Source organism: Apis mellifera, linkage group LG6 (genome assembly GCF_003254395.2).
Source record: "Apis mellifera strain DH4 linkage group LG6, Amel_HAv3.1, whole genome shotgun sequence".
NCBI lineage: Eukaryota > Metazoa > Arthropoda > Insecta > Hymenoptera > Apidae > Apis > Apis mellifera.
The window spans coordinates 8,470,877-8,498,726 of record NC_037643.1 but is presented as its reverse complement, the minus strand read 5'-3'; the positions used below and the strand labels follow the sequence as shown (position 1 = coordinate 8,498,726).

General features: G+C 31.2%; 2 protein-coding genes and 4 long non-coding RNA genes across 17 annotated transcripts; 4 read left to right on the top strand and 2 right to left on the bottom strand.

The window, feature by feature from the left end:
- Window positions 1-659: 659 nt before the first annotated feature.
- LOC408888 (leucine-rich repeats and immunoglobulin-like domains protein 1) lies at window positions 660-13,508 on the bottom strand. Its single transcript, XM_392419.7, has 8 exons — window positions 11,746-13,508; window positions 8,331-8,499; window positions 6,191-6,324; window positions 5,419-5,680; window positions 4,427-4,702; window positions 3,769-4,014; window positions 3,309-3,510; window positions 660-1,261 (listed from the first exon to the last, which is right to left on the bottom strand). The coding sequence occupies exons 1-8, from the start codon at window positions 12,144-12,146 to the stop codon at window positions 1,044-1,046; spliced, it is 1,908 nt and encodes a 635-aa protein (XP_392419.3). The 5' UTR covers window positions 12,147-13,508; the 3' UTR covers window positions 660-1,043.
- Window positions 1,226-4,086, top strand: LOC100578675. 3 transcript variants are annotated; one of them, XR_003304767.1, is made up of 4 exons: window positions 1,226-1,340; window positions 1,617-1,702; window positions 3,316-3,543; window positions 3,639-4,086. It is a non-coding gene; the product is annotated as an uncharacterized LOC100578675 (long non-coding RNA). The 3 variants fall into 3 exon arrangements; XR_003304766.1 differs by having other exon boundaries at window positions 1,268-1,528; XR_003304768.1 differs by lacking the exons at window positions 1,226-1,340; window positions 1,617-1,702 and adding an exon at window positions 1,754-1,875.
- On the top strand, window positions 4,230-5,261 carry LOC107964622. Its single transcript, XR_001703469.2, has 3 exons — window positions 4,230-4,288; window positions 4,397-4,576; window positions 4,947-5,261. It is a non-coding gene; the product is annotated as an uncharacterized LOC107964622 (long non-coding RNA).
- Window positions 5,409-7,942, top strand: LOC107964623. The gene is made up of 3 exons (XR_001703470.2): window positions 5,409-5,535; window positions 6,141-6,337; window positions 6,459-7,942. It is a non-coding gene; the product is annotated as an uncharacterized LOC107964623 (long non-coding RNA).
- Window positions 13,509-15,156: 1,648 nt separating the features above from the next.
- LOC102656723 lies at window positions 15,157-18,158 on the bottom strand. 3 transcript variants are annotated; one of them, XR_410263.3, is made up of 3 exons: window positions 17,358-18,158; window positions 16,403-16,993; window positions 15,157-16,249 (listed from the first exon to the last, which is right to left on the bottom strand). It is a non-coding gene; the product is annotated as an uncharacterized LOC102656723 (long non-coding RNA). The 3 variants fall into 3 exon arrangements; XR_001703263.2 differs by having other exon boundaries at window positions 15,157-16,547; window positions 16,660-16,993; XR_001703264.2 differs by having other exon boundaries at window positions 15,157-16,993; window positions 17,358-17,589; window positions 17,673-18,158.
- Window positions 18,159-18,530: 372 nt separating this feature from the next.
- On the top strand, window positions 18,531-26,311 carry LOC408889 (large proline-rich protein BAG6). 8 transcript variants are annotated; one of them, XM_026441169.1, is made up of 23 exons: window positions 18,569-18,678; window positions 18,779-18,849; window positions 18,918-19,010; window positions 19,696-19,816; window positions 19,890-20,105; window positions 20,273-20,471; window positions 20,558-20,667; window positions 20,798-20,960; window positions 21,059-21,182; window positions 21,273-21,467; window positions 21,542-21,773; window positions 21,853-21,987; window positions 22,068-22,275; window positions 22,381-22,637; window positions 22,704-22,862; window positions 23,023-23,136; window positions 23,228-23,321; window positions 23,409-23,541; window positions 23,676-23,979; window positions 24,092-24,225; window positions 24,310-24,519; window positions 24,579-24,689; window positions 24,763-26,311. In XM_026441169.1, exons 3-23 carry the CDS (start codon window positions 18,948-18,950, stop codon window positions 25,183-25,185), a joined length of 3,705 nt encoding a protein of 1,234 aa, XP_026296954.1. In that variant the 5' UTR covers window positions 18,569-18,678; window positions 18,779-18,849; window positions 18,918-18,947; the 3' UTR covers window positions 25,186-26,311. The 8 variants fall into 8 exon arrangements, with proteins under 8 accessions (XP_006565467.2, XP_026296954.1, XP_006565470.2 ...); XM_006565407.3 differs by having other exon boundaries at window positions 20,549-20,667; window positions 21,273-21,461; window positions 21,847-21,987; XM_003250582.4 differs by having other exon boundaries at window positions 18,570-18,678; window positions 21,847-21,987.
- Window positions 26,312-27,850: the final 1,539 nt, after the last annotated feature.

Genomic DNA, 27,850 nt, shown 5'->3' with positions numbered 1-27,850 from the left:
TTTGAAGTATGGATGATTAATAATGATTTCGAGTTCAATTAAAAGATTAATTTGTTAATCGATCTCGAGAGCTTTGAGTACTCTTATTAATTATTTATATCGTTTCTATAGCGCAGTTTTTTTTATACTACATACATATATAATTATTTTAACATATTAAAAGATAAAATAGATGAAATTTTTAAACAATAGATGCAAATTGGAATTCGAAGTGAAACATTCGAAGAAACGTCGAGCTCTAGTGTTAATAGGGTGTATAAGAAGTAACGAAATTAATGACTATTTACAACGTAATAATGTCATATTAATAATTATAATTATAATTAAAAAACAGAAACGATAAACTGTTTGTCGATAAAAATGATCTCGTTGTTCTTGTTTCGGTTTAAACAAATATATAATGTTTTTTTTCTATATCGAACACATAGGGAATTGTTCTGTGCGAACTATATGATATGTGATCGAAATTCACTAAAATAAATATATATTTCTCGTTACTTAATAACTACATATAACAAATGTAGTAACACATCTATCGATTAGAGACCGACGTCTGATCGCGAACGATTGTCAGTTGTCGATTATGAGATTAGTCGCATATGAAATTTTTTATGATGTCATGATGTTAATGAATGTCTGTTTGTGTATATATGTGTATGTATGTATTATTCTATTATTATTATTATTATTATACAACATTTTTTTTTTCATTTGCATGCTTCCAAGAAATTCACGCAAGCGGATTAGATTAAACGAACTAAAACGTCTGTCGAACGTGAAGGGGAACGAAGTTACACCAAGATTTACACCGCCCATTTCCACACACTTTTAGTTTATCACAATGAATACCAATAAAACGAACTTTTAACATTATCGTTTCTCACATGTGTCTATTCGTGTGTAGATATTGCATAGCTTCACACAAACGAATAACTATGAATCGAAGAATTCTTCTTCTCAATCCTTCGTTTTTCTTCGTTTTCATTCAAACTTTCTCTATCGATTGATCACATCTTAAAATTATTATTTTATTTTATAATGAACTACTCAAGTGTCGCGGCGAAAGAAACATTTCCTCCGGAAGCAGCTGCAGCGGCAGCTAACAACAGCGTCGGTGGTAATGGCGGAAGTGGCGACGTTTGTTCGGTAGGAGTCGCCACGGTAGTCGGACAATTATTGGCAACACCATAAACTTTCGCGTGATTAACTTCGAAAGCCACGGTCAGGTCTGCGAGTCCAGGATCACACAACACCGGATTATCTGTAAGCAAAAAACATCGGAATATCGCAAGGGGAAACTCTTCTTTTTTTTATGATGTATCGTCAGCAAGACAAGATAAGTAAGAAGCTAGATATGAGTCTGTCTGGAGTGAATTTTTGAAGCAGTAAAAATCATCGTACAATTATGACATCATAATAGTTCCTTAAGTCTTATTGAAAAAATTATTCCAGATTTAATATATCATGATATAGAAAATGCATATTTGCATCATGATGATGAATTTAGGATTTCAAAAATTTCATAAATGTACATATATATGATTTGATCATGTGTCACAAATTCGAAAACATAATAATAAAAGGAACAATAGAATTATCATATCGTTCATTTGCAGATTATGAAGAAGAAAACTTCAATGAAAATGTCCGAACAAGAGAAATAACAAAGTTAACTGAAATAACAGAATTGAACGTGATAACGGTACCACGAAAACTTGTATATGTTTAACAATAAATAACAGTTAACAATCCATCTTTGGTATACAATAAATAATACGAGATGGCGCCACGACGGAGGTTATCATTATAAAATGTAACTTATAACAAAATAATGTACAGCTTGGGAGCCAAATGGAGCCACGTTATTATCAAGCAGTAATTTATTTTCTGCCGACACCGACCACTCTCATGACCCGTTCCCTCATTCTGTCTCGTTTCTTCTTCCATCGGTTGGCCTCGCGACATTTAACGATGTGTTTATTAATTACGCACTGGCGCCCATTCAACGCGTCTGCGTTCCACAAAGACGTTATCCTTTTGTGAGGGTGGAAAACGAAATCGAATGACCGTTCATATCGTACGATCGGATGACTCCACGTTGTACGAACCAGACGATTACGCGTATTTGCGCATAATACGTTATTAAGAATATTATAAGCATTGCTTGTTTTCTCTTTCGATCTTATAGCACATCAATATTAAAATTATTCTTTATTATTTTTTATTATTTATTCTTTATATCGTGTTTAAATACATATTTTTTTTACCGATTGTATCAGCTTTAGTCAACAGAATTATTTAATATCATTCAATTTTAAGAATTGGAATTAGTCGAAAAATTTTCAATTTTGTTTAATATGATTATAAATTTACTAAAAATTTCCATGTTTTATGGAAAATAAGAACAAACGATAAAAAAATTTTTATTCGACAAAATGATATTCCTAAAATGTATGAAGTCATGTACACCTGTGTTTATCGTTTTTTATTGCGCAATTTAAAAAATTCTGAATTATAATCTATCAATATTTATTTATTAAACGAAACATTAACTTCCTATTAAATCAATTGCAAATGCTAAATATAATTAAGAAAATAATTTAACAGCTTTTGTATTAAAAAAAAATTAAAATTAAATTTATTATAATGTATTTCATAAAATAATGTCTAATTGCAATAATTTAATTGGAAGATATTCACTTGTCAAATTTAAATTTAAAAACAATCAAAAAGAAAAATTTAATATTTTAATAATATAATAAAATTTCCCAAACTATATTGCAGATATTCATTTATTGAAAGAAAAATTTATTCCAAATTCAATAGATATTTATAAAAAAGAAAAGTATATAAAAGTTTTTCTTATTTATAAAAAAAGTTTTTTTATTTTTATTTTCTTTTTCTTTTCTCTCTTTGTATGTTATTATTAATTTACAAATAAGCATTTTAAAAATAATGCGATTTTTTATTTAAAAAAAATAATTTTTTTATTTTATATACTATATTTATATTAAATAAAATTTAAATATTGTTATATTAATTATTTTATTAATGAAATGATATAAGAAATAATTAATCAAATAATAAAATAATCAAATAATTCTGTTTATTTTAAATTTTATGAACTCACGTGACTTTTATATGTCACCTCTAATAACTTATTTTAAATTTTATATTAGATGTGTAAAAAAAAGAGATAAAATTAAGGCTAAACAAATTTATTCAAGTTTTCATCAATAGTATAATATTCATATATTATACCATATAGATAATATGCTATAATAATACTGATAATAATTTGAGCTTACCTTGCAGATATATACGAAGCACATCTGGCACTCCGTGAACAGTACACCGTGTATTTGCCACGAGTTCCGGCATCAGAATACGTATCCGATTCGCGCTCACGTCTGCCCAGCAGAGAACGGGAAATCCACGAAAGTCTCTTTCGGATAACGTTACTAAACGATTATGTGATGCGTTCAATTCTTCCAGAGAAGGAAGCCACGTCTATAAACAGAAATATCATGATTATAAAATGTGGTAATAAGGAAACCTTTTCAAAAAAGATATTATTACACATCTATTTTGAGATTTGTACATATTACATGGTTTTTTAATTAATCATTGATTTGTAGGAAAAATTTAATTCTTTAACATTTCAATATGTGTTCAATAATAATGAATAAATCAAATATTGTGATGAAACTATACAATTATAATTGATAAAAATACGTGTGTGAATTAATTTCATGCATATTATTGTACCTCTGATGTATCTTCAAGAGTGGTGAGCTCATTATGAGAAAGATCGAGTACTTTTAGACCATCAAGACCTCGTAGATCGCGTTGACCAATTGTTGGTCCTAAAGCATTATGACTTAGATTCAACCTCTGCAATTCCTTCATTCCAAGAAACAAGGAACCATCCAAGCTTCGTAGCTCGTTATGCTGAAGTCGCATATCTTGAATATTTCCGCCTGCCGTTTCATCTCCTTCCTCTTCCACTAAATTCTGTAAAAACAAGTCAACCAGGATATAAAGTTATATATATATTTTGAATAATTCTTTATATTTGATTAAAATTTTCAACCAAGTACATTAAAATATATTTTTTTTACAGATATTGGATTTATCTTAAAAATAATAAGTAATAATATTTTTTATTTGCAATATAAATATTTGATTCATTTGAAAAAATATTATTCTATTAAATTCATTCACATATATTTGATGAAAATAAAATATCCAATAAAATATTTAAATAATTCAACACATAAATATATTGGTAAGCAAGAAGTGTCGATAATTAATTCTTCAAAGTTCAATTTCGATTCTATTTTTTTAGAATAATAATCATATTACAAATAAAAAATTATCGAATGTCCCTCTATAGAAATTTGAAAATATATCTATCTCAAAGTACCTCTGATGGCGTTCTTCCTCTATGGAGCCGCGCGATTCTGTTGTTCGAGAGATCAAGCATTCGTAACTCGCGCAGACCACGAAGTGACGCGAATGAAAATTCACGAAGCTCGTTGTGCGTCAAATTTAAACACTTGAGCGATCTAAGAGGGTAAAGGACACTGTTGCCCCCATTTCCGTCGCCATTATCACCCGCGCTATCCAACGATTTTAGAGAATTGTGGCCAAGCTCTAAATCCTCTAACATTTCAGCTTCTATGAAATCCTCTTCCGTTAACTGAGAAAAAATATTTTACTTATAATATTATCTTTGATAATATTTCTTCTATTTATCATCTTATTACCATATACACATTATTATATATTTTATTTATATATTTTTTAAATTCAAATTTTATTTTTAAATATATATTTCACTTTGGAAATAAAACAATTTATTCGGTTCGGAAAATCATATCAATATTTAGAATTATTATTAGAAGAGAAATTATATTAATTTGTTAAATGTGAAATCTTTCTAGACGATCGAAAGATGCCTATCAAACGTCGAATGGCGAAGAAGACCATCGAATACCAGCCGTCCATTGCAATAAAAATTTAATCCGCGAAACGGAAGCGCACGACATAATAATTACATTAGGATGTAGTAATTGACTTAATGCACGGAACATTGAACGAACGCCTCCACGCGTTATCATACATCGCGATCGTGCACTTGCACTTCATATGGATATCTACATGTTTTATAAACCGCTATTGCTTCGATATAAACATCATATAGATAACGATATTTATTAAATTAAATTATAGTTTAATAAACTAATATAAACTATTTATATTTTTTTAAATAATGTTTTAAACGGAATAATATATTTCTCATATTTTTGAGGGAAGAAAAAAAATACTTAAAGCGTATAAATAATAATTATTTGTTCCGATATATTATAAAAATAAACTATAAGGGTATTTTTATTATTGATCATGATTAATTACCTCTTGCAGATCGTTGTGCGAAAGTTCGAGAAATTTCAGTCGACGTGCCTTTTGTAGCGTACCATCCAAACTGCGGATCTTATTGTGTTGAAGATACAAACTTTCCAAACGATGCAGGTAACGAAATTCCACCGGCAAGTGAGTTAATTTATTGTCCACGGCGTAGAGCATCTTCAGATTATGGCCAGAAGACGGTAGCTCGCCATCCAGAGACGAGAGCTCGTTGGCGTTAATTAGCAACCACTCCAACTGATTCAAATCTCTGAAACAAGATTAAGCCACGTGCATGGCGAACCTCACGTTCCGATAAAATTCGCTCCAAAAAAAAAAAAAAAAGAAAAAAAAGAGAAAACAAATCGTTACTTGCTTTCATCAAATATGGATATATTTCTTAATTTTTCTTCTATCATTCATTTTCTTATTAATTATTATTTTTCTCTCTCCATTGATCAATTAAAAAAAAAAAAGAAGAAGAAGAAGAAGAAAAGATGGAGAGAGAGAAAAAAAAAGAAAATTCTTAAATTCTTAAAAATTGTACATAATCTCAAATATGTGACTAGATCGCAAGCTTAATTGTTCTCTCCTTTGCATATAATACGCGTGCACGTTTGCTTAATCATTCGGCCGAGTCCCAAGGAGCTTGGTTCTTTGCATCAACGATGAATAGAGCCAATTAAGAGTCCACTGTCGGAATTGTAAACAGGATGTCCGATACATTCTAGGTGGTTCGTGAATGGACGTAAATTTTCGGTAATCAAGAAAGTGTCCGTACCGTAAGGTTCGATTCAGGCTTTGTAAATGATTGCGGCCAACGTGTAAGTGCTTCACTAACGGTGGTAACGAGCCTGGCACCATTTCTGAAATTGCATTTCCGGCCAGAAGAAGATGTTGTAATGTCGGATTGTACTGAAAATCATAGGTAAAAAAAGAAAATGAATTTTGAAAATACACATATTGGAAGGATTTGATTGTATAGATTTTTTTATTCGTATATATGTTATTTCATATAAAATTTGATCGTTTGATTTATATGAAAACAGTGCGTGAGAACGAGAGAGCGAGCGAACGAGCGAGCGAGCGAGAGAGAGAGACAGAGAGAGAGAAGCAAGAAGGAAAGGAAGAGATGAAAGATGATTTGAACAGATAATATTTAGCCGTATCGACAAACTCGATTAAATACGAGGATGTGCGACGTTTAATCAAGAATGGCGTTGCATGATAAATATTATAATGGCTTACTGAAGCAACATATAGCGAAAATTTTTTGAACTGTACTAAAAAAGTTCATGATGCAACGGAAGAGTTTAAAATGTTGTTGTTCGCATTTATTGAAACGATCGATTCGAATCAACATCTGTTTACGGCTGTCACGCGATAAACATTTTTCTTCTGATAATTCGTCACATAGGCGAATTTATTGTTACATCAAATTTATCTGTTTTTCTCTTATTTACATACATATTTAATAGAATATTCAGAGATATTTAATTCACTATAAAGTGCATGAATAAGCAGAGAATTTAGCGTGTCTCGGTTACTTTAGAATCATGATGAACGTTATGAATTCTTTTTATTCTCTTGCATAAAAAATACGAATAATAATTGATTTAACTTTACGAGCAAACGCGTCGTATAAAACATACGTACGTATATACGTGTTTAACACGATTCTCTAAATATGTTTGAAATTGTTCTTCTTAAAATTGAAAAATAGTAGTAAAAAAAAAAAAAAAAGTTTGCACACAGTTTTTTACATTTCCTATTTTTTTATTTATTTATCTATTTTTTTCGTTTCATGAAACGTGCGATAAATCACACGAGGCAACCGTGAAAAAAAAAAAGGAAAAAAATTCTCACAAGTAGTACGATTCGTCTGGGGAACGATTGACGGACAATTCTGTGCACGTGGCCAGTCACGTGCGCGACAAGCGCCAGGGAAACCCCACCAAGCTCTACTAGCTGTCTTCCTCTCTTCGAGTATGAATTGTTCGTTCATACGCAGGTTACAAATATATATCGTGAAGTCGCGCATAGTGTGTGCAAAACGTGTTTAAAAGAAAAGAAATTATCCTATTGATTTCGTTACAATGAAAAAAAGTAAGAAAAGAAAAAAAAAATAAAAATAAAAATAAACGAATAGAAATCAAAAAAAAATATTTTCGATCGGATTCTATGTATAACATCACGTAAATGTTCAACGATCTGAAACGATTTTTTGTATAATTTATAATTTATTTATTTTAATATCTCTTTCGTTGTATCATATTAAAAATAATAATAATAATAATATACGAGAAATTTTCCTTGTGAACAGGAATATCATGCTACGATGAATTATGCTCGCAAACGCTCGATCATTCGGCGCTCGAATCAGATCAGGCTTAATCGGCTCGATAAATGCATATCTTTGCAGAAATATTGAAACGGTCAAAAAAGGTTACGTCAACTCTCGTATATTGATCACATATTATGACGTATATTTATAATTTATTTTCTTCCTGTTTATAAACTATTTTGATGATTATCACTACCGGGTGATGATATTTTTCCATTATATATATACATATCCTTCCCCATTCACATTTTCCTACGAGCATTTTACACGCAAGATATCGAGAAAAAAATTATTCTCAGATAATTATTGAAACAACGTATTTTTGCAAAATACCGTGATCGATGCATCAGGGAATCTGAAACGTCGCGTTTAATATTTGCGCATAAATGATCGATTGAACACTATACGGTATATATATATATGATTCAAAGTTCTTATGCACATCGCAGAAGTGCACGAAGAAAAACTTCTTGATTCTTCTGAACACGTGTCTCGTGCACATTTATATATTCACTCGGGAGGAAGAAAATTAATAGGCGAATGATGAAATGTATCTTATTAGTATACGCATGCATACCTTAAAGTCATCCGAGTCTATACGATTTATCCGATTTCTGCTGAGATCTAGGGTCCTCAGTAAAGATAGATGAGACAGTATATGCCTTGGTATCGACGGTACCTCGTTATCCGCGAGACTAAGATATTGCGTTCTTCCCAACCCCGCAAAAACTTCGCCATCTACGAACCTACAAAACATGGAATCTCTTTAATTCTATTGTAAATAGAACTCTATTGTAAATAAACTTCTTTTATTTATGCTCGCAAGATCATATTTTTCGCATCAAAATCGTACATAATCGGGGAGATAATTTAATTCAGATATTTACACAAGGCACACGCATCGCACCGCAATTCGATTGAGGGAAACGTTTATCATAATCGAATGAGAAATTTCATTGATCGAGATGAAATAATAAATTTATCCGCAAGAATTATTAACTCAGATTCTTTGTTATTTTCTTGAATGGAAGTAGAAATTTACGTTCTATCGAAATAACTTATAAGATTAATATCTTAAAATTTGTTTGAAGAATAAAAATTTTCTCGTCCATCTCCAGAAATTTGGAATATCATTTGTCGATAATGCGTTATCTTCTTACGTACGTAGGCGAACAGAAAGCGAACAACATATGATGGCCCTTGAAAACACATAACTAACAAGCGATATACAATCAATTCTCAATTATCTAAAGTGAAGCTAAAGTTATCGCTTATTGTCCTAGTCACGGATCAACAAAATGGGCTTATATTTTTCCTTGATAGTCGAATTAAGGAAAAGGATTGTTGTATTAAATACAAGCTATAACAACGATTATCAAAGCGTTTGTATTTCGACAAATTTTCATCGTGAATCATTAAGTTATAAAAACCCTTCCGATAAATTATAATTTTTTTTAGTTGTTCTAGAAAACTCATATCTTTCCTTATACGATACAACTTTTATACAATATATATTATTTTCACGAAACTATATTAAAATTATAGAAAAAATAACGTACGAAAAAATATTTTAGTTTTATAAAAAATACTTGACTTACGATATCTATATCATATCTCGTTATATTTTATCATTATATTTCAAAAAAATAAAGCATCTATTCCTAGAAAGAATAAACGATTTATATTAAATATCAGGGATTAAACATAAAAATTTAATCAAAAAAAGAAATATCTAACGTATCTGCGTTTCTATTTTTAAAAATTTCTTTTTTTTTTTTTTCAAACAATCGAAATTGCCAAACACAATCACTGGCTTCTGGAATTGTATAAATCTTTATCAAGATATGCAAGTTTAAAACGGAGTGGACCAGTGAAAAATTTTAACTGTAAAGCCAAGATGAGACACGGTCATTATCGTTCAATTATTCACATAATGTTGGCTCACAGCATTTCGTTATTTAATTATTCCAAGACGATAAGCGCAGGGCTTCTTCTTCTTGATAACTCATTCGAAGAGGTCAGGCACGATTAAGATTTCATTCTCGCGCCCATAGCTCTGCCTCTTTTTCTATCTTTCGCGAGGAACGACCACGATTGATGATTGTTCGTCCGACGTGAACTTTCGTTTTTTTTTTTTTTTTCTCATCTGGCCAAGTATCAGGACAATCAAGGAAGACCAGTTGCTCGTTCGTTCGTGCCCATTTGAAGAGACAAAAGGACGATATTTGCATATTAACTAGAGACAAAGAAATTCTCGCGATTTTTCATACATTTATTCTTAATCGATGATTAAATTGACGATAATTAACGATCGATGAAATCTCTCATCGGTTGTGTGATGTATAATAAATACATTATTTTTGTTTTTTTTTCTGTAAAGCAATTATTTTTTTTCTTTTTTTTTCTCTCTCAAGGACTGAGAGTGAACAAAGACACGAATATCACCTTTATAATCTTTGTTCCATTGTTTCTTCGGATCTTATTATAAAAATTTGATACGTTAATTCAGAGAATTATTACAATGTGAGAATTTTTGAGGATATATTGAAAAATTTTTAATTTCTCGCCTAATTATCGACGTATTATTTAATATTTTATCTGAACAGAATATAAAATATAATGTATAAGCGAATAATATCTTTCAAAGATAAATGAGGACAAAGATTATATAGTAATTATACCCAACGTATACAACACGTGCATTAGAATTAATGTATTGTAAATTGAAGGACATTTTGCGGTTATTTATAATTGCAAAACGCGTTATGATTTTTATGAAATATTTTTTTTACATTTCATTCTGTTCGAACGATTCGAACAGAATTTTTCCAATTAAATTTAATCGTGAAAAAATTTTTCACGTATAAAAATAATATTATCGGAATCTAGAATCTGTTTCTTTGTTGCCTTTATATAAATGTCTTTATTCGCAACATCAAACGGTGACCTTTTGTGAACAGATTGCCGCTTGTATCGATAATGTATACGATACATTTGTAAACGTGTTTTTTTTATGAGTTTCGAATGACAAATACATAAATGTCATAAATTTTCTGTTATCCTTTCTATACGCGCGTTCCTTGAATTTCTTTCTTTTCACGCTTACAATTCGTTTATACTTTATACTTTACAGAAAGTTGTGATGACATTTCGTAAGTGATTAAGGAACTTTATGGTCAGACAAGCAGGGATGTGGTCAGACGACACGTTAAACACGGATGCGCGAAGTCGATAACTATAATAAAATTTAAAATTTTTCGATTAATAAATTTATATAAAATAGAATTTCTTATTGATAGTGTGATAAAACTTTCAATACGCGTACATTGTCAGAAATTTTTTTACAACTCGGGATCCATCTCGGGACTGAAATTTTTCACCCGAAATTATTCTCGCGAGGAATAAATTGGATAGAAAAAAAAAAAAAAAGAAGAGGAAAAAAGAATAAACGAATAAAAATAGAAGTTTCTAGGAACGTGATCATTGCTCGATCACTGTAAACGCGTTGTTAGACGTAAACGTGGCCTGATATCATTTATCCACGGGTCATTATCGGCGTCACACGATTTTCTTCGTCCACAATGGAAGAGCTCGAGGAATTTCCATGATTTTTACGTCTTTCACATATCGAGGAAGATACCTTGAAACCGCGAGGTCGCTCAGCCAGAGCAAAAATGAATTCATACTATCATTCGTTATACTTGTTTTAAACTTAAGTCACACAACGTGCTTCTGAAAGGGAAAACATTCAAACATTCCTTCAATGATAAAACGTGAGTGAAAAAAAAAAAATTTCACAACATTGGGATAAGAAAAAAAAAAAAAAGAAGCGATTAGAATAATTGGAAAGAAATACACAGAACGCACGAAGAACGAAACGAAGACGATTCGTCCCTTCAGAAAAATTTCCTTACTCCAATATATATGTATAAAACTGATAAATACAAAAAAAAAATAGCTCCCGTTCGATGCAGGTAAACTTACACACTCACCCTAGTCGATCGTGATTCAACTCGAGTTTCGTGATGGACATCCGCAGCTCTTTAAAATCGTGCCGCGATATATCCCTGAGATTCGAATGCGCGACACGTAACGTAATCTGTTGTTCAGCGGTGAATTTGCCCCTTAACGCCCCCGCCACTTGCTCGAAAGAGTCCATTTTCTCGCACACGACCTCGATCCGTTCTCCATGCCCTCCATGGTGGCCGGCGTTGTTGGCGGTTGCGGTGGCGACCGCCGCAGCCGCTGCAGCAGCGGCGGACTGGCCCGGGTTGATAACGGAACTGGAGAACTCTTCCTGTCGGCAGGTGCACGGGCTTATCTCGCGGCGGACGGCACAATGGAGGCTCGTGCTAGCCGCCAACCCTAAAAGCGTGTACAGCAGCCCTGACATGGTGGTACGAACGTCAAAATACGGCCACGCTGATCCACCATCCAAACGGGCCAGTAGAAAGGTCCGCGCTCGTCCGCACACAGGTGATCCTTCCCCTGTCCGCAGGGACCATGCGCACCCCCTTTGATGACCAACCACCTTCTTACCGATCCCTCTCCACCCGTCTCACTACCCTATGTATTCCACACTCACACCGCGTCTTATTATCTTATATATATATATATATATCGATATCCAAGCAACACGACACAATATTATAAGATAATTTTTTAACGAAGAGCGTTTGCTCACACTTGTAAAATAAAAGCGACACGAGTTCTAAAAGGGATCGATATCGATATTCATTCAAAACTCAAATTTGGATCGAACAATTGGAGAGATCATTGGGATGGGATCGAAGGAAAGAATAGAAGACAATAAGGGTTGTTTCTTTTTTTCTTTCTCCCTCCGGGGTAAATGTTATCGAATGGCACACAAACGACACACGACTCTCTTGGTCACTCTCTTGTTCACCGTTAGATACCAACTCTAGACTGACACTGGCCGGATACGACTGACAGCTACGTATTATCTACACTGTCGCGATCCACACCCCGACGGGGTATATATATTCACTGCTGAAACGCGGGTGAAAGCTGGCTGCTGTGTATCTATCTCCGTTTTTCTCTCTTTCTTTTTCTCGTTCGTGCCGGACACGAAGGAGGCTTATCGTCGCCAATGGGCCCTCCTCTTGGCGCCACGAACGCGGCAACGGCATTAAGCCGCGGCGCGCCGCGCGAGACTTACTTATAGTCACAACGTCGTGCCGTGGCGCGGCGCGGCGCCGCGCCTCCGGGAGGGACTCCAACTCCTCTCAGGACTCGTACATTATGTGCGTACACCGAGTCGATTCCCTCTTCTTTCGCCTTCTTTCTTTTCGTTTTCCCTATCTTTTTATCGGTTACCGTTCACCGCTGATGAATTTGTCGCTTGAATTGTTTCGCCAACCGGAAGTTTCTCCACACGCGAGACGTGCACGAAACGTACTTCCTTGGTCTCGAACTTCCAACTTCGATAGAGGAGTCTAGGGAATAGGCGATATCCTCGTGAATCCTCCCGATAGATATTCAACGATATCGATAATGGAAAGATTCTTTCGACTCGTTCCATGAGTATCGCGAAGTATATCGATTTCGTTTAAGAAAGAAGATCCACTGCACTGTTTCTCACTTGCGAGACAGCAAGAAGCATCGTCAATCTCTCAATGCTGGCGCGCTGCATATGCAAAGGCGTGTTTGCACCGATAAGAAGAGCATTGCTCAACTTTTGACCTTTGCTTAGCCGCTTCAGGGTTCGTAGGCTGAAAGAAAATACCAGATAATTCGCTCGTGGATCCCTATCTTTCTTTTCACTCTTTCTCTCCCTCTCCCTTTCTCATCCTCTCTCCTTCTCTTCTGCTCGTTGATATCTTACCTCTCTCTCTCTTCCTCGTGCTCTTTCTTCCTCTATCTTGTAGTAGCTAGTAAATGATACGTACGATCGACAGTCGGACCTAATAAACAATTGATACTATGAAACATTTTGAACGCGATGTAAACGCGTTATCTTTACTCGAATTACATATTTTCAAGTTTCTTTTTTTTTTTTCTTCTTTTTTTTTTTCTTTCTTTTTTTTTTTATCTTTATCTCTCTTTGGTCCATAACACACTCTTGGTCATTCTCTCATCTAGATAGTGGACGTTCTTAATCCCCCGGCTACTTCGTAACGGCGATAACATTAATTCCAGGTGCTTATTACATTCCATGTGCCCATATGCAAATTTATACACGACGTACTTATTAAAATTACATGTAAGCGTTAAGAGGCGTTTAATTGCGATGCGTTAATACGATACGCTTTTTTATCATCACTAATGTGAATACGCTCTATTTTTGTTTCTTCTTTCCTCTTTTCTTTTATGCTGACAAATTTGTCAATGACCGAGAACGAGATCGGTATCACCCTTTCCATCGAATCGCATTTTAGAAAGCATGGCTAAGCGCCATAGGTATCCCAGAGGAAGAGAGGGAGGATGGATTTTGAGGTAGGTGAACTGCCAAGAACGCTCTTGTGGAATGTTGGTTCGGTGAAACTTGTACATTTTCATCGCTCTCTTTTTTTTTCTTCTTCTTCTTGTTATTATTATCTCTGTTGTTGCGTTCAAGTTTGAAATATGAAAATCGTTAATCGATGTATCTACCGGTGGTAGGTCTCTCAATGAAACCTATAACCCTTAGTAGTAATCATTTTTACTTGTCACGATGAATTTCAAAATAAATAAAGTATAGGAATATTTCTAAAAAGTTGATTCGGTATAATATATACATTTTTCATCATTTTCTTCTTTATTGCTTCCATGAATAAATCATAAAAAAAAAAAAAAATGCACCTAAAATATATTAATATAATTGAGTAAAATTAATTCTCATCGTTTCACATCATTATCTTATTGTCATACCTCGTATCATTTTTGTTGACACACTCAATTTCGCGAGCTGTTAAAAAAGTCCTCTTGATCCCCTTATAGATGTTATCGCCTGCGTTGTCGCGATGAATTTCGAAGCAGTTAGGAACGCTACTGGAATGTTAATCCGTTGAAGTTCTCGGTCTCCTTTTTCTTCCTTTTCGTTCATCCTCGCCGTTATCGTTTTTGCTGTTCAACTACTACTAATCTTTGTAAATGTTAAAAAGTTAGCAAGGACTGACACGACTATATCGAAGTACGTGTCAAGTTGTGGTACACGTGTCTTGTCTTTTACACGATATTTAACACAGTTCACGATCCTGCAATTATCTCTGTTACAATAAGTTATTGCTAATGTTAGGCGATAACATTATTCTTGTATCATTTCTTTTCTTTTTTTTTTTGCTTCCCTAATTCGTTAAATTCGTACAATATTTCAATTGTTACAATTTAATCAATCAATCTTTATTGAAATAATTCAAAACATTTCTTATTAATAATAATAAAAAATGAGAAAAATCTCTCGAATCGAAATTCATACTGTTCGTTTATTGAATTACAAGCAGTATTGATTTATAAATGATCTTTCAATGCTATCTTTCGTTCATTGTAAACCAATACGGATTAATTACCGACCTCAACGATCAGACATCTCTTCGTGGATCATTGAAGCGACAGTAAATATCTGACGGCCCGCGTGCCTCCCGTATTTTCACCGACCGGTTTTCTATGAATTCCATTGACACGATGTATCATTTGCGATTTTCTTCGATGAGAGAAGAAGAAGAAGAAGGGAACTTCTGGGCCTATTTTTCTGGGCCTCACTTGCATCATTAACACGTTCCATGAATATATCGTCGTCGCTCTATCTGTCAAACACACACACACACTATTCCACAGTATGGAACTTGCCTTGACCACAAAGATAAACGAGAAAATACTGGAAGAAGAAGTTATGCATAAAATATATACGATGAAGAGCTGAAAGACAGTTCTTGTTTTATTAACTAGTCTTCGTTAGTTGACAAACATGCGTCATCGGGTTTCAAGGATGAAATGATATCGCGATTGATAATCGTCGATCGACAATAAATTTCGATAGCTGGATATATAGCCTCCTCTTTAGGAGAACCGCTTTATTCCAAAACACGATTGGCGGCCACGATGTACACCACGATGGAAACCGGTCATCTTGCCACGGTACCACCACCGGTAGCGTACAAACGGGACGAGGACAAATCGGTGTCCCGCCTCCCCACGGATGGCAAATTTGGGATCCGTGACCGCTCCTAATATTGAAAGGGTTAGAGGAGGAAGGGGTAGTGGAGTGGTGGTGTACGAGAAGGTGGAGGTAGGGGGGAGGGAAGAAGGGAGGCGAGGGAAAACAAGGCACGAGCTGCAAGGAGAGAGAGCAACGCGATGTGTTGGTTAACGAATGCGAGAATGCGGCCTGGCGCCAACACACACGTATACACACGGTTCAACGTGTCACGCATTGCTCGCTACCGGCCTCGGTATTGGTTTATCTCTTCTACCAGCTTCCCTGGATCTCTCTCCCCGTTGCATAGCTTCAAGACACGCACGCGAACTCCTCGTTTTCTTGTCGTGAAAGAAGAACGACTGAAAGGAAGAAAGAGGATGATAAAGGAGACAGCAGCAGCCAGTAGCAGTTTAGAGGATATAAAAGCATTAAGATAGTGTGAGATGGTCAAAGCTAAGTTGGCATTTCGAATTCTTCGTAAGATTCGTTTAAAATCAGTATGTGGAGCATACCAGTTCCATCTGTGTTTGTACCATGTATATGTACGTGCTTATATACGTGTGAGGGTATACGTTCTTCTTCGTCGAAGATTGATGAATCGCTATTAACTATTAATCGAGCAGGTATTTCAGCGATTGATAATCGATATCTGTTTATCTAAGAACAACGATAGTATTATTTTATTTGTTTTAAATATTAGGCGTGATGAATAATTTGGTTCATTTTGATCTTATAGGTATAGATAATCATTAAGAATTGTTTAAGATACCTGTTTCTACTTCTATTTTCCTTTTTTTCTATTTCCATTCATCCATATTTCTTTTTATTCAGTTAATGGTCTTTTTCTTTCCTTCTCATCCTATCATTATTATTAGCAGTAAAGGAAATATAGATGGACTAAGCTATGCCAAGAACGGCAAAGCTCGTACTAGTAAAGCAAGTTAAGCGTGTACTAACGGACAAGATTGTGAGGTATGTTAAATCAAGATAACTACATCATTACGAAGCTGTAACTTTGGCTGGCGCCTCTTATTTCTTGTTCCATTGGGCCAAGACGTAAGCCTTAGTTTTTCTAACGCTGCATTGATACAGTAGTCTTCATTCTTTAAATATATATCATATTTTCATAAAGAAATGCAATAAACGTTAATAATAATGATATCGTTAATATTAATGATCTTAAATATATATATATATATATACTAATATAATAATTAAATACATTACGTAATCAAATGATCATAAATTATTTCTGTTACTAATTACATATATTTTACTATTTAATCTTTAATGTTCGAATTATAAAATAATCATAATTATAATTGATATAAATTTATCATGTATTAATATAAATATATATTATATTTATCAATTTATATATATATTTATATAATTTTATCAATAATATATGTATATATATATAATATATGTAATATTCATTATTAGAATAAAAAATATCAACTTTACCAAACATAAAATTGAAAAATATGATAAAAACGTCATTTTTGAAGAATGTTGAGAGCCTCTGGCTATGTGTCTTTATGATGGGATTTAAAGAAGCATCTCTCTTTCCTTCCTCCAACACGGCAACGTGAATCTCTTGGTTTTTCAGTTCTATCGGTCTTATTGTGCCTTTTTCTGCTCGGACGCTGGGGCGCCGGGACCCGCTACGGTATGAGACGGGACGCGCCGTCACTTCCTGCATACAAAACTGAAGCACCATTAACATTCTTCTGCGGTGCACGATCGGCCGTATTATCTTCTACCGATATAAGTACGTACACGTGCATACGCATACAAAGAAACGCGTGTACTCGCATACTCGCGTGGCTCAGTCGATGCCCTAATCTGAATAATGCGATCGGCCTGCCATGAGTCTTTTCTGCTTCTCTTTTTCATCTTCGTACAGATCACGCGATGTCCATGGCGAGTTGATGCCTCGCTTTCGATATTCGAGCTGGTAGCACTCAAATTATTTTCATCTGGCCGCGAAAAGATGCATCGATTTCTGTTACTGGTACAGATCGATACAGATGTTTCGATATTTGTTATTCGACTTCGTGCTTCAAAGCGACACCTTAAGGAATAATGCAATCGAAAGTGAATTTTGTATCGTGTATTTGGGAGATTCCGTCGATAAAGCTGAACATTGCAACGATAGCTTCTTTATTTTTCTTTATTTATCTTTATTTTCTTAAGTTTCAAGTTGCTAAAAATTAAGAAGTAAGGTTTGAATATTTTTTTTTTATATTTATAGTGTAACATGTAAATATAAATATAAAGAATCTGCAAAGAAGTATGATTTAAAAAAAAATATGTAAAATGGATAATTTACATATATAAGGTATTTTGAATAGATCTTAATTAAAAGATATAATTTATTGCATGAGAATTTTATAAACAATGCAAATGTTTATATTAATCTAATATAATTCTTAAACTTTCATTGATATATAATATTTTATTTCTAATTTTTTATAAATATATATTATTTATAAACAAAGTTCATTTTAAATAAAAATAATTAATTTATTGATTCAAATCAATGATATAAGTAATTAATTCATATATTTCGTCGTTTGTTTAATTTACTGGTGTCATCTAGTAGATATTAAAGAAACTTCAAGATATGTGCGTATAACAGAAATATGATTTTTATCAATTCTGAATTCTGTTCTATCTAGGGAATAATTGAACCAATATATTGGCAACGCCTGTGGTGTCGCTGAAGCGAATTCTGGGTAAAATAACGTGTATCGTGTCATATCGTCGCTATAAAATTTCATCGGTAGGTTCATTAAAAAAACGATTGCACTATAAAAACGCAATGCTAAAATTTAATTACGTAATCAATTCGCATTAAAATTATTATATTTCTCGTATTTTAGATATTGAATATTTCTCTTCGATACTAGCTACTAATCAAGTGTCGTTTACAGACTTATATCTACGTGCCTGCGTGAGTGTAGAAGACAATTTGGTATTACGCACATTCGTCCTAATATTATTCATTTCCTTCAATTTTAGTTCTACCGTAGCAGTGAAGACGGATTAACGATGATTGATCTTACGGTAAAGACTTTGGATTCACAAAATCATGCTTTCTCCTTAGAAGATGATGTAAGTATTCTTTTTTTCATCTTCAGACAATGAATTCCTATCTTGTATGTTTGTAATTAACATTAATATTCATAATTCTGAATAACATACCCAATGATTAAACATATTTTTATTTATATTTTTACTTTTATATATTATATATTTTAGAAATGATTATCACAAATATGATTTTTTTAAATATATTCATTAATTATTTTATTTCTGAATATTTTTTTAGGTTACATCTGTAATTATTCTTGTGATTTATTATTCATATATATATGTATATAAATGAATATATGTATATATACATTAGTTTCTAATTTATTCATTAATTTTTTAATTATTTTAATATTTATAATTAATATTATTAATGTTTTATTTAAAATATACAATCATTTATAATTAATTATAAAATATAAAATTATAATCATAATATTATTAATACAATTAATTTTATAGCAATTAAAAACTAATTAAATAATTAAATATATATATAAATTATGTATTAATATATATATTTCATTTATATATCATGAAATATACTTAATTTTTTTTGTTTAATTATATTAAGATATTATATTAATATCATTTTGTAATAAATTTGGAATTTCCATCGTATTATCATATTATCATTATTATATTGTTATTAAAAAAAAATAAATAAATTTTTATGAAAAAAAAATAATTTAAATGTTTCGTATAGCAAATTACTGTTCGAGGTTTTAAAGAATATATAGCAGAGACAGTGGCAGTACCAGCAGATTCGCAAAGACTTATTTATTGTGGTAGAGTTCTTCAAGATGAGAAAAAATTAAATGATTATGGTAAAAAATGTTGTATTTTAATATACAATTATGATAAAGTAAAATATTTTAATAATTTAAATTATTTTATAAGATGTTAATGGAAAAGTAATTCATTTGGTACAACGTGCACCACCTCAACCTGGTCAACGTGGAAATGATGGAGGTCAAGGTCAGGGTCAGAATCAAGGATCACAAGTGTGGCAAAATCCGCAAAGAACACATTATCGGCTTACACGTGCTCAAATGCATGGTAATGCTATGTATTTGGGTGCAATGTCAGTACCAGCTGAAATTGTGGAAGGACATGGTACTATATCTAATATATATACATATATATACATATATAAAATATAATCTCTAAATATATAAATCATAATTTCTAAATTCTTTTATATTTTCTAATTATTTTACTTATATTATTTATTTCATGAAATATTTTAATTCTATTATATTATTTAAGCATTTTTTTTTTAGGATTACCAGTGCCTCAATTTAGTAACAGTTTGTCTAATGGTCGATTAATTGCTGCAAGACATATGCTTGAACGTGCAGACCGACTTATGGATCGAATTGAAAGTCCTTCTGTAAATCCTGTAAATTCTTCTGCATCTGAAAATAATCGACCACCTTTAAGTCAATTAATGCAGGAATCAGAATTAGATACAGAACAATAGTAAGTAGAAAAAAAAGAGAAATAGCTCTGATAACTATTATATATAAAATAGTAAAATAAATTGATAAATTATTTAGTCTTTTCAGTAATAATGAAAATGCAACAAATGGTGGTGCTCGATTGGCAGAAGCTGCTGCAGCTGCAATAGCAGCTGCCTTATCTGCAGCTGGAGCAAATAATGTTACATTACTTAGAGGTCTGTATATAAAAAAATATAAATAAAAAAATGAAATATAAATATGTATACAATTATATATATATAAAATGAAATAATATAATTATAAAATAAAATAATTGTAAAAATATAAATTACATGTAAAATATAGGAAATAGTGATGAAAACGGTGAATCAAGATCTGCAAATGAGACTGTAAATGAAGAAAATCAATCAGATCCACAACAATCACAAGAATCACAACAAGCTCAATCTGAACAACAAGGTTCTACATCAAATAATGATGAACAATCCAATCGACGATCATCAGTACAGTAAGCATCTTTATATTATCTTATAATAATTATGCATAATAATAATAATACATATAATATAAAGTTTTATTACATAATTTATAATTTATTATTTTTAGACTTCCGCGACCACCACAATTAGCAGAATTATTGGAATTGTTACTCGATACTCAAACTCGATTACGACCTCATATAGAACGTTATCGTAAACTTATGCGTGATGATCCTTCATTACCTCCAGGAGTAAGTACATAACATTTATAAATGATTTCTTATTTAGAATTGAAATAAATGAATTGAAATAATTTGAAATAAAAAAATGTTTGTATTTAGGGAAGACTTGTTACTGAAAATCAATCATTTGTGGATGATGTTAGTGAATGCTTACATTATATGTCACATGCTTGCCATGCTTTAAGTGACATAATTGTCGATATGAATCAGGCACCGCCAAGAAATTTGCGATGCAGACCAATTATTATTCAACATTCAGCTATTTTGCAGCCCGGTATACCAATCCAGGTAGAGGTGAGGATGAGTGACAATAATATTTGAATTCTGTTCCTTGTATAATAAAATTATTCTATATTATGTTTCTTTAGGCACATATTAGCTTACACGGACGTAATGCAAATAATAATAATGGTAACGAAGAAAACGGAGAATCTGCAAGTACACCTACACAATTAGAAACAAATGAGGCTAATACTGAGGATTCTAATCAACAACAAGAATCCGAATCTGGTGGAGTTCAACAACAAGCTGAACAGCAACAGCAACAACAACAACAACAACAACAACCACCACCATTAGATTCAACACAATCTCCATTTGGTACATATAATAATCAACTTTTACATTACAAAAAATTAATTATTAAGATAAGAAAGTAAAAATTATATTGCAGGTACAGTGTTTAATTTACCAAACAATGTTGAAGTATTAATGGAAGTCAGTCCTGAAGGAAATATAGATGCTACACCTGGAAATGAACAAAATCAAGCTGGTGAAAATAATAACAATAGCAACAATAATAATAATAATGGTGGTAAGTTTAATATTTAATATTATGATCCATATTGAATCGTTATTTATTATTTATTCATTTATTAATTTTTGTCCTTATAGGAAGAGCAAGTGGTGGTCCATTTTCCTGGGGTTCAGCTCCTCCGCCTGATTTTATACGAAATTTGATGCAAGCTGTTGCTGGTCATATGGTACAAGGTGGTCCGGCTAATACAAGAATTATAACCCGAAATCCTTTAACAGTAAGTCAATTAACTGTTGCATCACTTGATAGTGGAAACACAAATGCTGGACAAAGTACACAAGCACGGTAAGTATATTATCATTTTTTACGGTGATAGTTACATCAATATTAATTTATATTTGTTTTTAATCATATTAAAAAACTTACTTATACATATTATAAACTTTTTAGAAGCAATGTTGGTACTCATCCTACTACAGCAACACAAACTAGAAGTACATCACGTCCACACGTATTTCATCAACAAACTCATCCTTTAGGTGTTGGCATGAGTATTGGTCAAGCATTTGATTTTGATCCATTCCTTTCTTGCAATTCACATCATATTCGTCGCACAACAACTGCAACTTCTAGTACTGTTACATCTATGTCACAAGGAACACGAACAAATCAAACTACGGCTGAAACACAATCTCAAACACAAACAGGTATTTAATTTAAATAATTGTTATCTATTAATTATTATTCCACGTAATAATATTATTATATTACAGCCACGACTTCAAGTACTACTAGCAATACTAGCTCTACAAATACTACAGCATCAACAACATCACAGACAAATGCAATTGATGATCCTTTACTGTATTGGCAACAAATTTTAAGAGGTACAGTTGGTCAACCACAATCCAATGTCAATACTAATATTAATAGTAAGTATCTATTGATATGTTTTTAAAATATTTTAAATAAATTTTTATTGTTTTTATTATTATATTTCAATTCATTCTAAATAAATGATTTACTATATGTGATATAATATTTACTAATGTGATGAAAATATTCTCTCTATATAATATTATATTATTACAGCTACAACTTCAAGTGCTACTAGTAATACTAGCTCTACAAATACTACAGCATCAACGACATCACAAACAAATGCGATCAACGATCCATTATTGTACTGGCAACAAATTTTAAGAGGTAGAATTGATCAATTACAAATTAGTATTAATATTAACTAGTAAGTATTTTTGAATAAATAAGATAGTTATTTTGTTATTTTTATAATTAGATTTTAATTCATCCGAAGTGGGCGATTTACCATATGGTAATATGGTGCAAATACGTACTGGTGGAAATATTCGCGTGGGTATTATTGGAAATGGGTATGTATATTATTTATAGTATATTGGTATTCATTAATAAATGCATTAAATAAATAAATTAATTATTATATTATTTTTCATTATTAGGACAGGTAATTCTGCTGGAGATGATCTAACTCTTGCAGATTTACTAGAACGTAGAGGTATTCAAATGAGTCTTTTTACGTCTCAAGATTCTTATAGTGCAGAAAATTTCCTCGTGAATTTATCTGTACTAGTGGTAAATAAAAATTATTTTTATTATAAAATTTATATATTTATATATTATATATTATTTATATTATATATATATATATATAAAATATGTCTTTTAAGTTATAAAACAATTTTTGATTTTTTAAAATCATTTTTCAGGTGCAGAATTTGACATTAGTGGATTTAATAAGATTACGAATTGGTCAATCTGAACCAATTTCTCATCTTAGAAGACCATTGCAAGAATTCTTTCAATATTCTTTCCCAAATGTTCCAACAGAAAGACTTCAGGAACAAGCTACAGAACGATTCTTGTCACAATTAAGACCACATTTCCAGACTCTTTTAAGCACAGAAGAAGATGCTAATACTAGAAATGGTTCACGTGTAGACATTTGTGCTACTGTTGAAGCGTTAATTCGTCGTCATATCAAAGATATATTACAATGTGTATTTAATAATGGTTCGAAACCTTATATATTGTCAATATATATATATATATATATATATATTTTTTTTTTTTTTTAATTTTATTTATCACAAATTTAAAATAAAAATGTATATTCTTGTTTTAGATATTGATGACGCAAGATTCGGACAAGAAATTTTTAATATTGTGAATAATATGGGAAGGCAATTATGTGCAGTACTTCGATATTCTATTCGTGGTGGACAGGCAGGATTAGAAGTACTTGCATCACGTTTCGTGGTATGTTACGTATATAACTTATTGAATAACACGCATATATATATATATTTTATATCTTAATAATTAATGTTATCTTGTAAATAGAGTGAAATGTTGGAAAATATTCGTCCAACAGTAAGTCGATGGATGCTGAACATATTTATTGTTCAGTTTCGTACTTATTCTTTACGAGTTACACAGCCTCCAGATTCAGAAATTCTTCCACTTTTAATATATAAAGATGCACCTTCTGAAGCAACAACGGTATCTTCTGTCCCAGCACATCAATCTTCACAATCACAATCTGAAGTAGAGGTATATAACATATGTTATAACATATGAATGAATATGAAAATTTTAAATTATTATTTTAGCCTATGGAAACGGAAACAATACAAGAAAGAACAAATTTTGAAGCATCTTCTTTATCCGAAGATAGAGAAGAAATTCCAGAAACGTTCCCAGGTCATGAAGCATTACCTTCAGTAAGTATATATCTATCTATATAATACATGAATTTATATTTTGCTGAATAATATAAAAAACTTTTCATTTTAGGATTGGGTACCAATAATTGCTCGAGATGGATTAAGGCAACGACGTCAACTACAAATGCAAGGAATAACAAATGGTGGTGTAGCGACATTTAGTGACGCTTATTTAGGTACACTACCTACTAAACGACGTAAGCTTATTGAACAACAAAAGCCACGATTATTAGTTAGTCCTACTCCCAATCATTCAGCAATAGCGGCGTCTATGGAACGTTTAGTGAGAGAAGGTGTAACTCGAGCAGGTGTTGAGGAAGTTGAAGGTGCTGCAATTGCTGTAGCTGTTGATCCTGGTGTTAGACGTGCATTTGGTCAAGCAATTAGAGACTGCTTGAATCCACATAGATTTGGAACACCAGATTTTCCAGATCCTTTGCGTTTCCCTAATGCAACAAAATATTTTGCTGATCAAGATAGGCCACCAAAATAATAATTACAAGGAGAAAGCAATTCGTAATGGCTTAGAGTATTTATAAAGGAGAAACCAGGTAGTGTTTAAAAAAAATGTAAGAAATTGCAATGACCAAGGAATACAAAGATATATTCTTAACATATAACCACAAATATTACTATGATTATGTATATGTTAATTTAACGCAATGCGATGATTTTGATAAATCTGAGATGTTTTCAAGTATCATAATATTATACACTATTTGTTTATTCAATGTAGTTTTACAAAATATTATTGACTTCTTAATACATGAATATATATTAAATAATTAATATACACACATTATGCGTTTCTATATAATTAAAAATTACTGAAGTTTGGCTACACTTGTTCTCTCCCATTGTACTCTAAGCATCAAGAGTGAGCCCGATATGATACTATAATTAAAATACTTCTTTCATATTAAACTGCGTTTTCTGTAGAATTATTGTTATTCAAATGAACTGTATTATTCTTAATCAAATGACACCTGTATAGATATTATACAGGTGATAATATGTATTATCTTGCGACCTATGCATATTGTGCGCTGTTTTAAGTGTTATCGATATTAAAATATCTTTCTAATATCGATGATACTATCAATCGATATTAATTGTACTAACTTGTAGTTAAATATTCGATTTGAGGAGAAAGAAAAGGAAACAAATATGGAGTCATTCACTGTGGTATTTAAAAAAATGGAAATTAATCAGACGCGATTTAATACGTCCCAATGTAATCACGAATTATCTAAGGCTATAGTTTATACCACATGCTTTGTTGAATAATACGTTATAATCTTTATCCAAGTAATGTGTCTTTTTGTAATTTATGTAGATAATTGATTTTGATTTTGAATAATTAGAAAGCGGATTTTTTATACGCATCAAGATATTATATTTTATGTACAATTTGGTAATCTATGAAATATTATTTTAATTTCCGTACAACTGAAATCCATCAATTTTAGACATGAAAAAAGATCAAATAGCCTAATACAAAGAATAGATAATTCCAAATTATACGTTCGTATTAATGTTAAGGAATATCGTGTATGAATATTTGATAGATCGTATATAATGTTAATAAAGTAATTGAAGTAGTTTCACGTGAATATGATTTTGAATTTGAAATTTTATATCGATTAATTAATATTAACAAAATCATGGCAAAATTTAACATTTTATATAATTAATTTTATATAAAATTTAACAATTTTATATAATTTGTTTTAAATAAATGGTATCTTAATGATTTCATTCATGTAGATGTAATATCAAATAAATTATAATTAAATTAATATTAAAAAAAATTTATTCTATTTCTTTTTATTTATTTAAGTAAAAAATTATTAAAAAAGAATCATTAATTACAAATAGATTTACATAAAAAAATAACTGACAATTTTTACAAAAAATAATTTATTATTTTATAACAATTGAAAATCCTAATAAAATTTTTCCTCATAAATGAAATTTCATAATAAAAGCCTTTTATCATCTTGATAGTGTCATCTATGATATCCTAATTTATATTGTAAATTCAGTTTTATGATTTAACAATTTTTCAATTGTTTGAAATCCAACTATATGTATTTATATATATATTTTTCTAGTTACTTTTGCACATTCTCATTTTTTAGAATATTTACAAAATAATGTATGAACCAACCATAAACTTGGTTTTTATTTTATTTTATTTTATTTTATTTTATTTTATTTTATTTTATTTTATTTTATTTTATTTTATTTTATTCGATCATATACGTAAAAACATTAACAAAATAAGTTTTTCGTATTTAGTGAGTAAAGAACAAGATCATGTTGATTGGTTAAAATACATTTGAAAACATTACTTGACGGCCAATAAATTGCTGTGACTGATTTCATGCAAACGGATTTTTTAATATACGTCACGTGTGTTATTTTGATAAAGTCGTAAAAATAGTTTTTACTACTTAATAACAAAATGATTTTAATCACTTTTATTTTCTAAATTTCATAGACGAATGCATCATCGGTATGTATAGAGCAAATATTCAATACTATCGCGTTATCATCAATGTACAAAATGTTTGTATGGAATTTATGTAAAACGCTCTGAAAATATTTTTCAAACAAATCAACCATAAATTTGATTGAACACAATAAGGCAATTGCTAATTTCCAGAATTTCTAAACATGAAGATAATCCAATCGAGTTTCAACTGAGCATTCGAAACATTATGTCGAACTTTATCAACGATTTAAAACGTTTATTGCCGAAACAACGGTTTAAATTGTTTGGCGATAATTATTGTTTATTCATGATAATTGCCTCAATGTAAACGTTCAATGCATTAAGACGCGATAAATTACTTATCGTCTATAGATAAATGAAGATAACAAACTGTAAGCTTCCTCGTTATATTATGAAATTGAAGAAACTAGAATTTTTCTTTTCTTGTTCAATAACATGAATTTGAATAATTTTAATTATATTAAAATTCATATTTTATTAAATAAAATATAGTATAATATAATAATAAAAAAATAAATTGTGAAGAGAATAAATTTGAAAATGTTCTTGTAAAAAGAAATGTAAAAGAGGTTAAATGATCTAACGAAAGTGTGTGATTTATATCAATCTTTTTATATTTAAGGAAACAAAAAGTAATAGA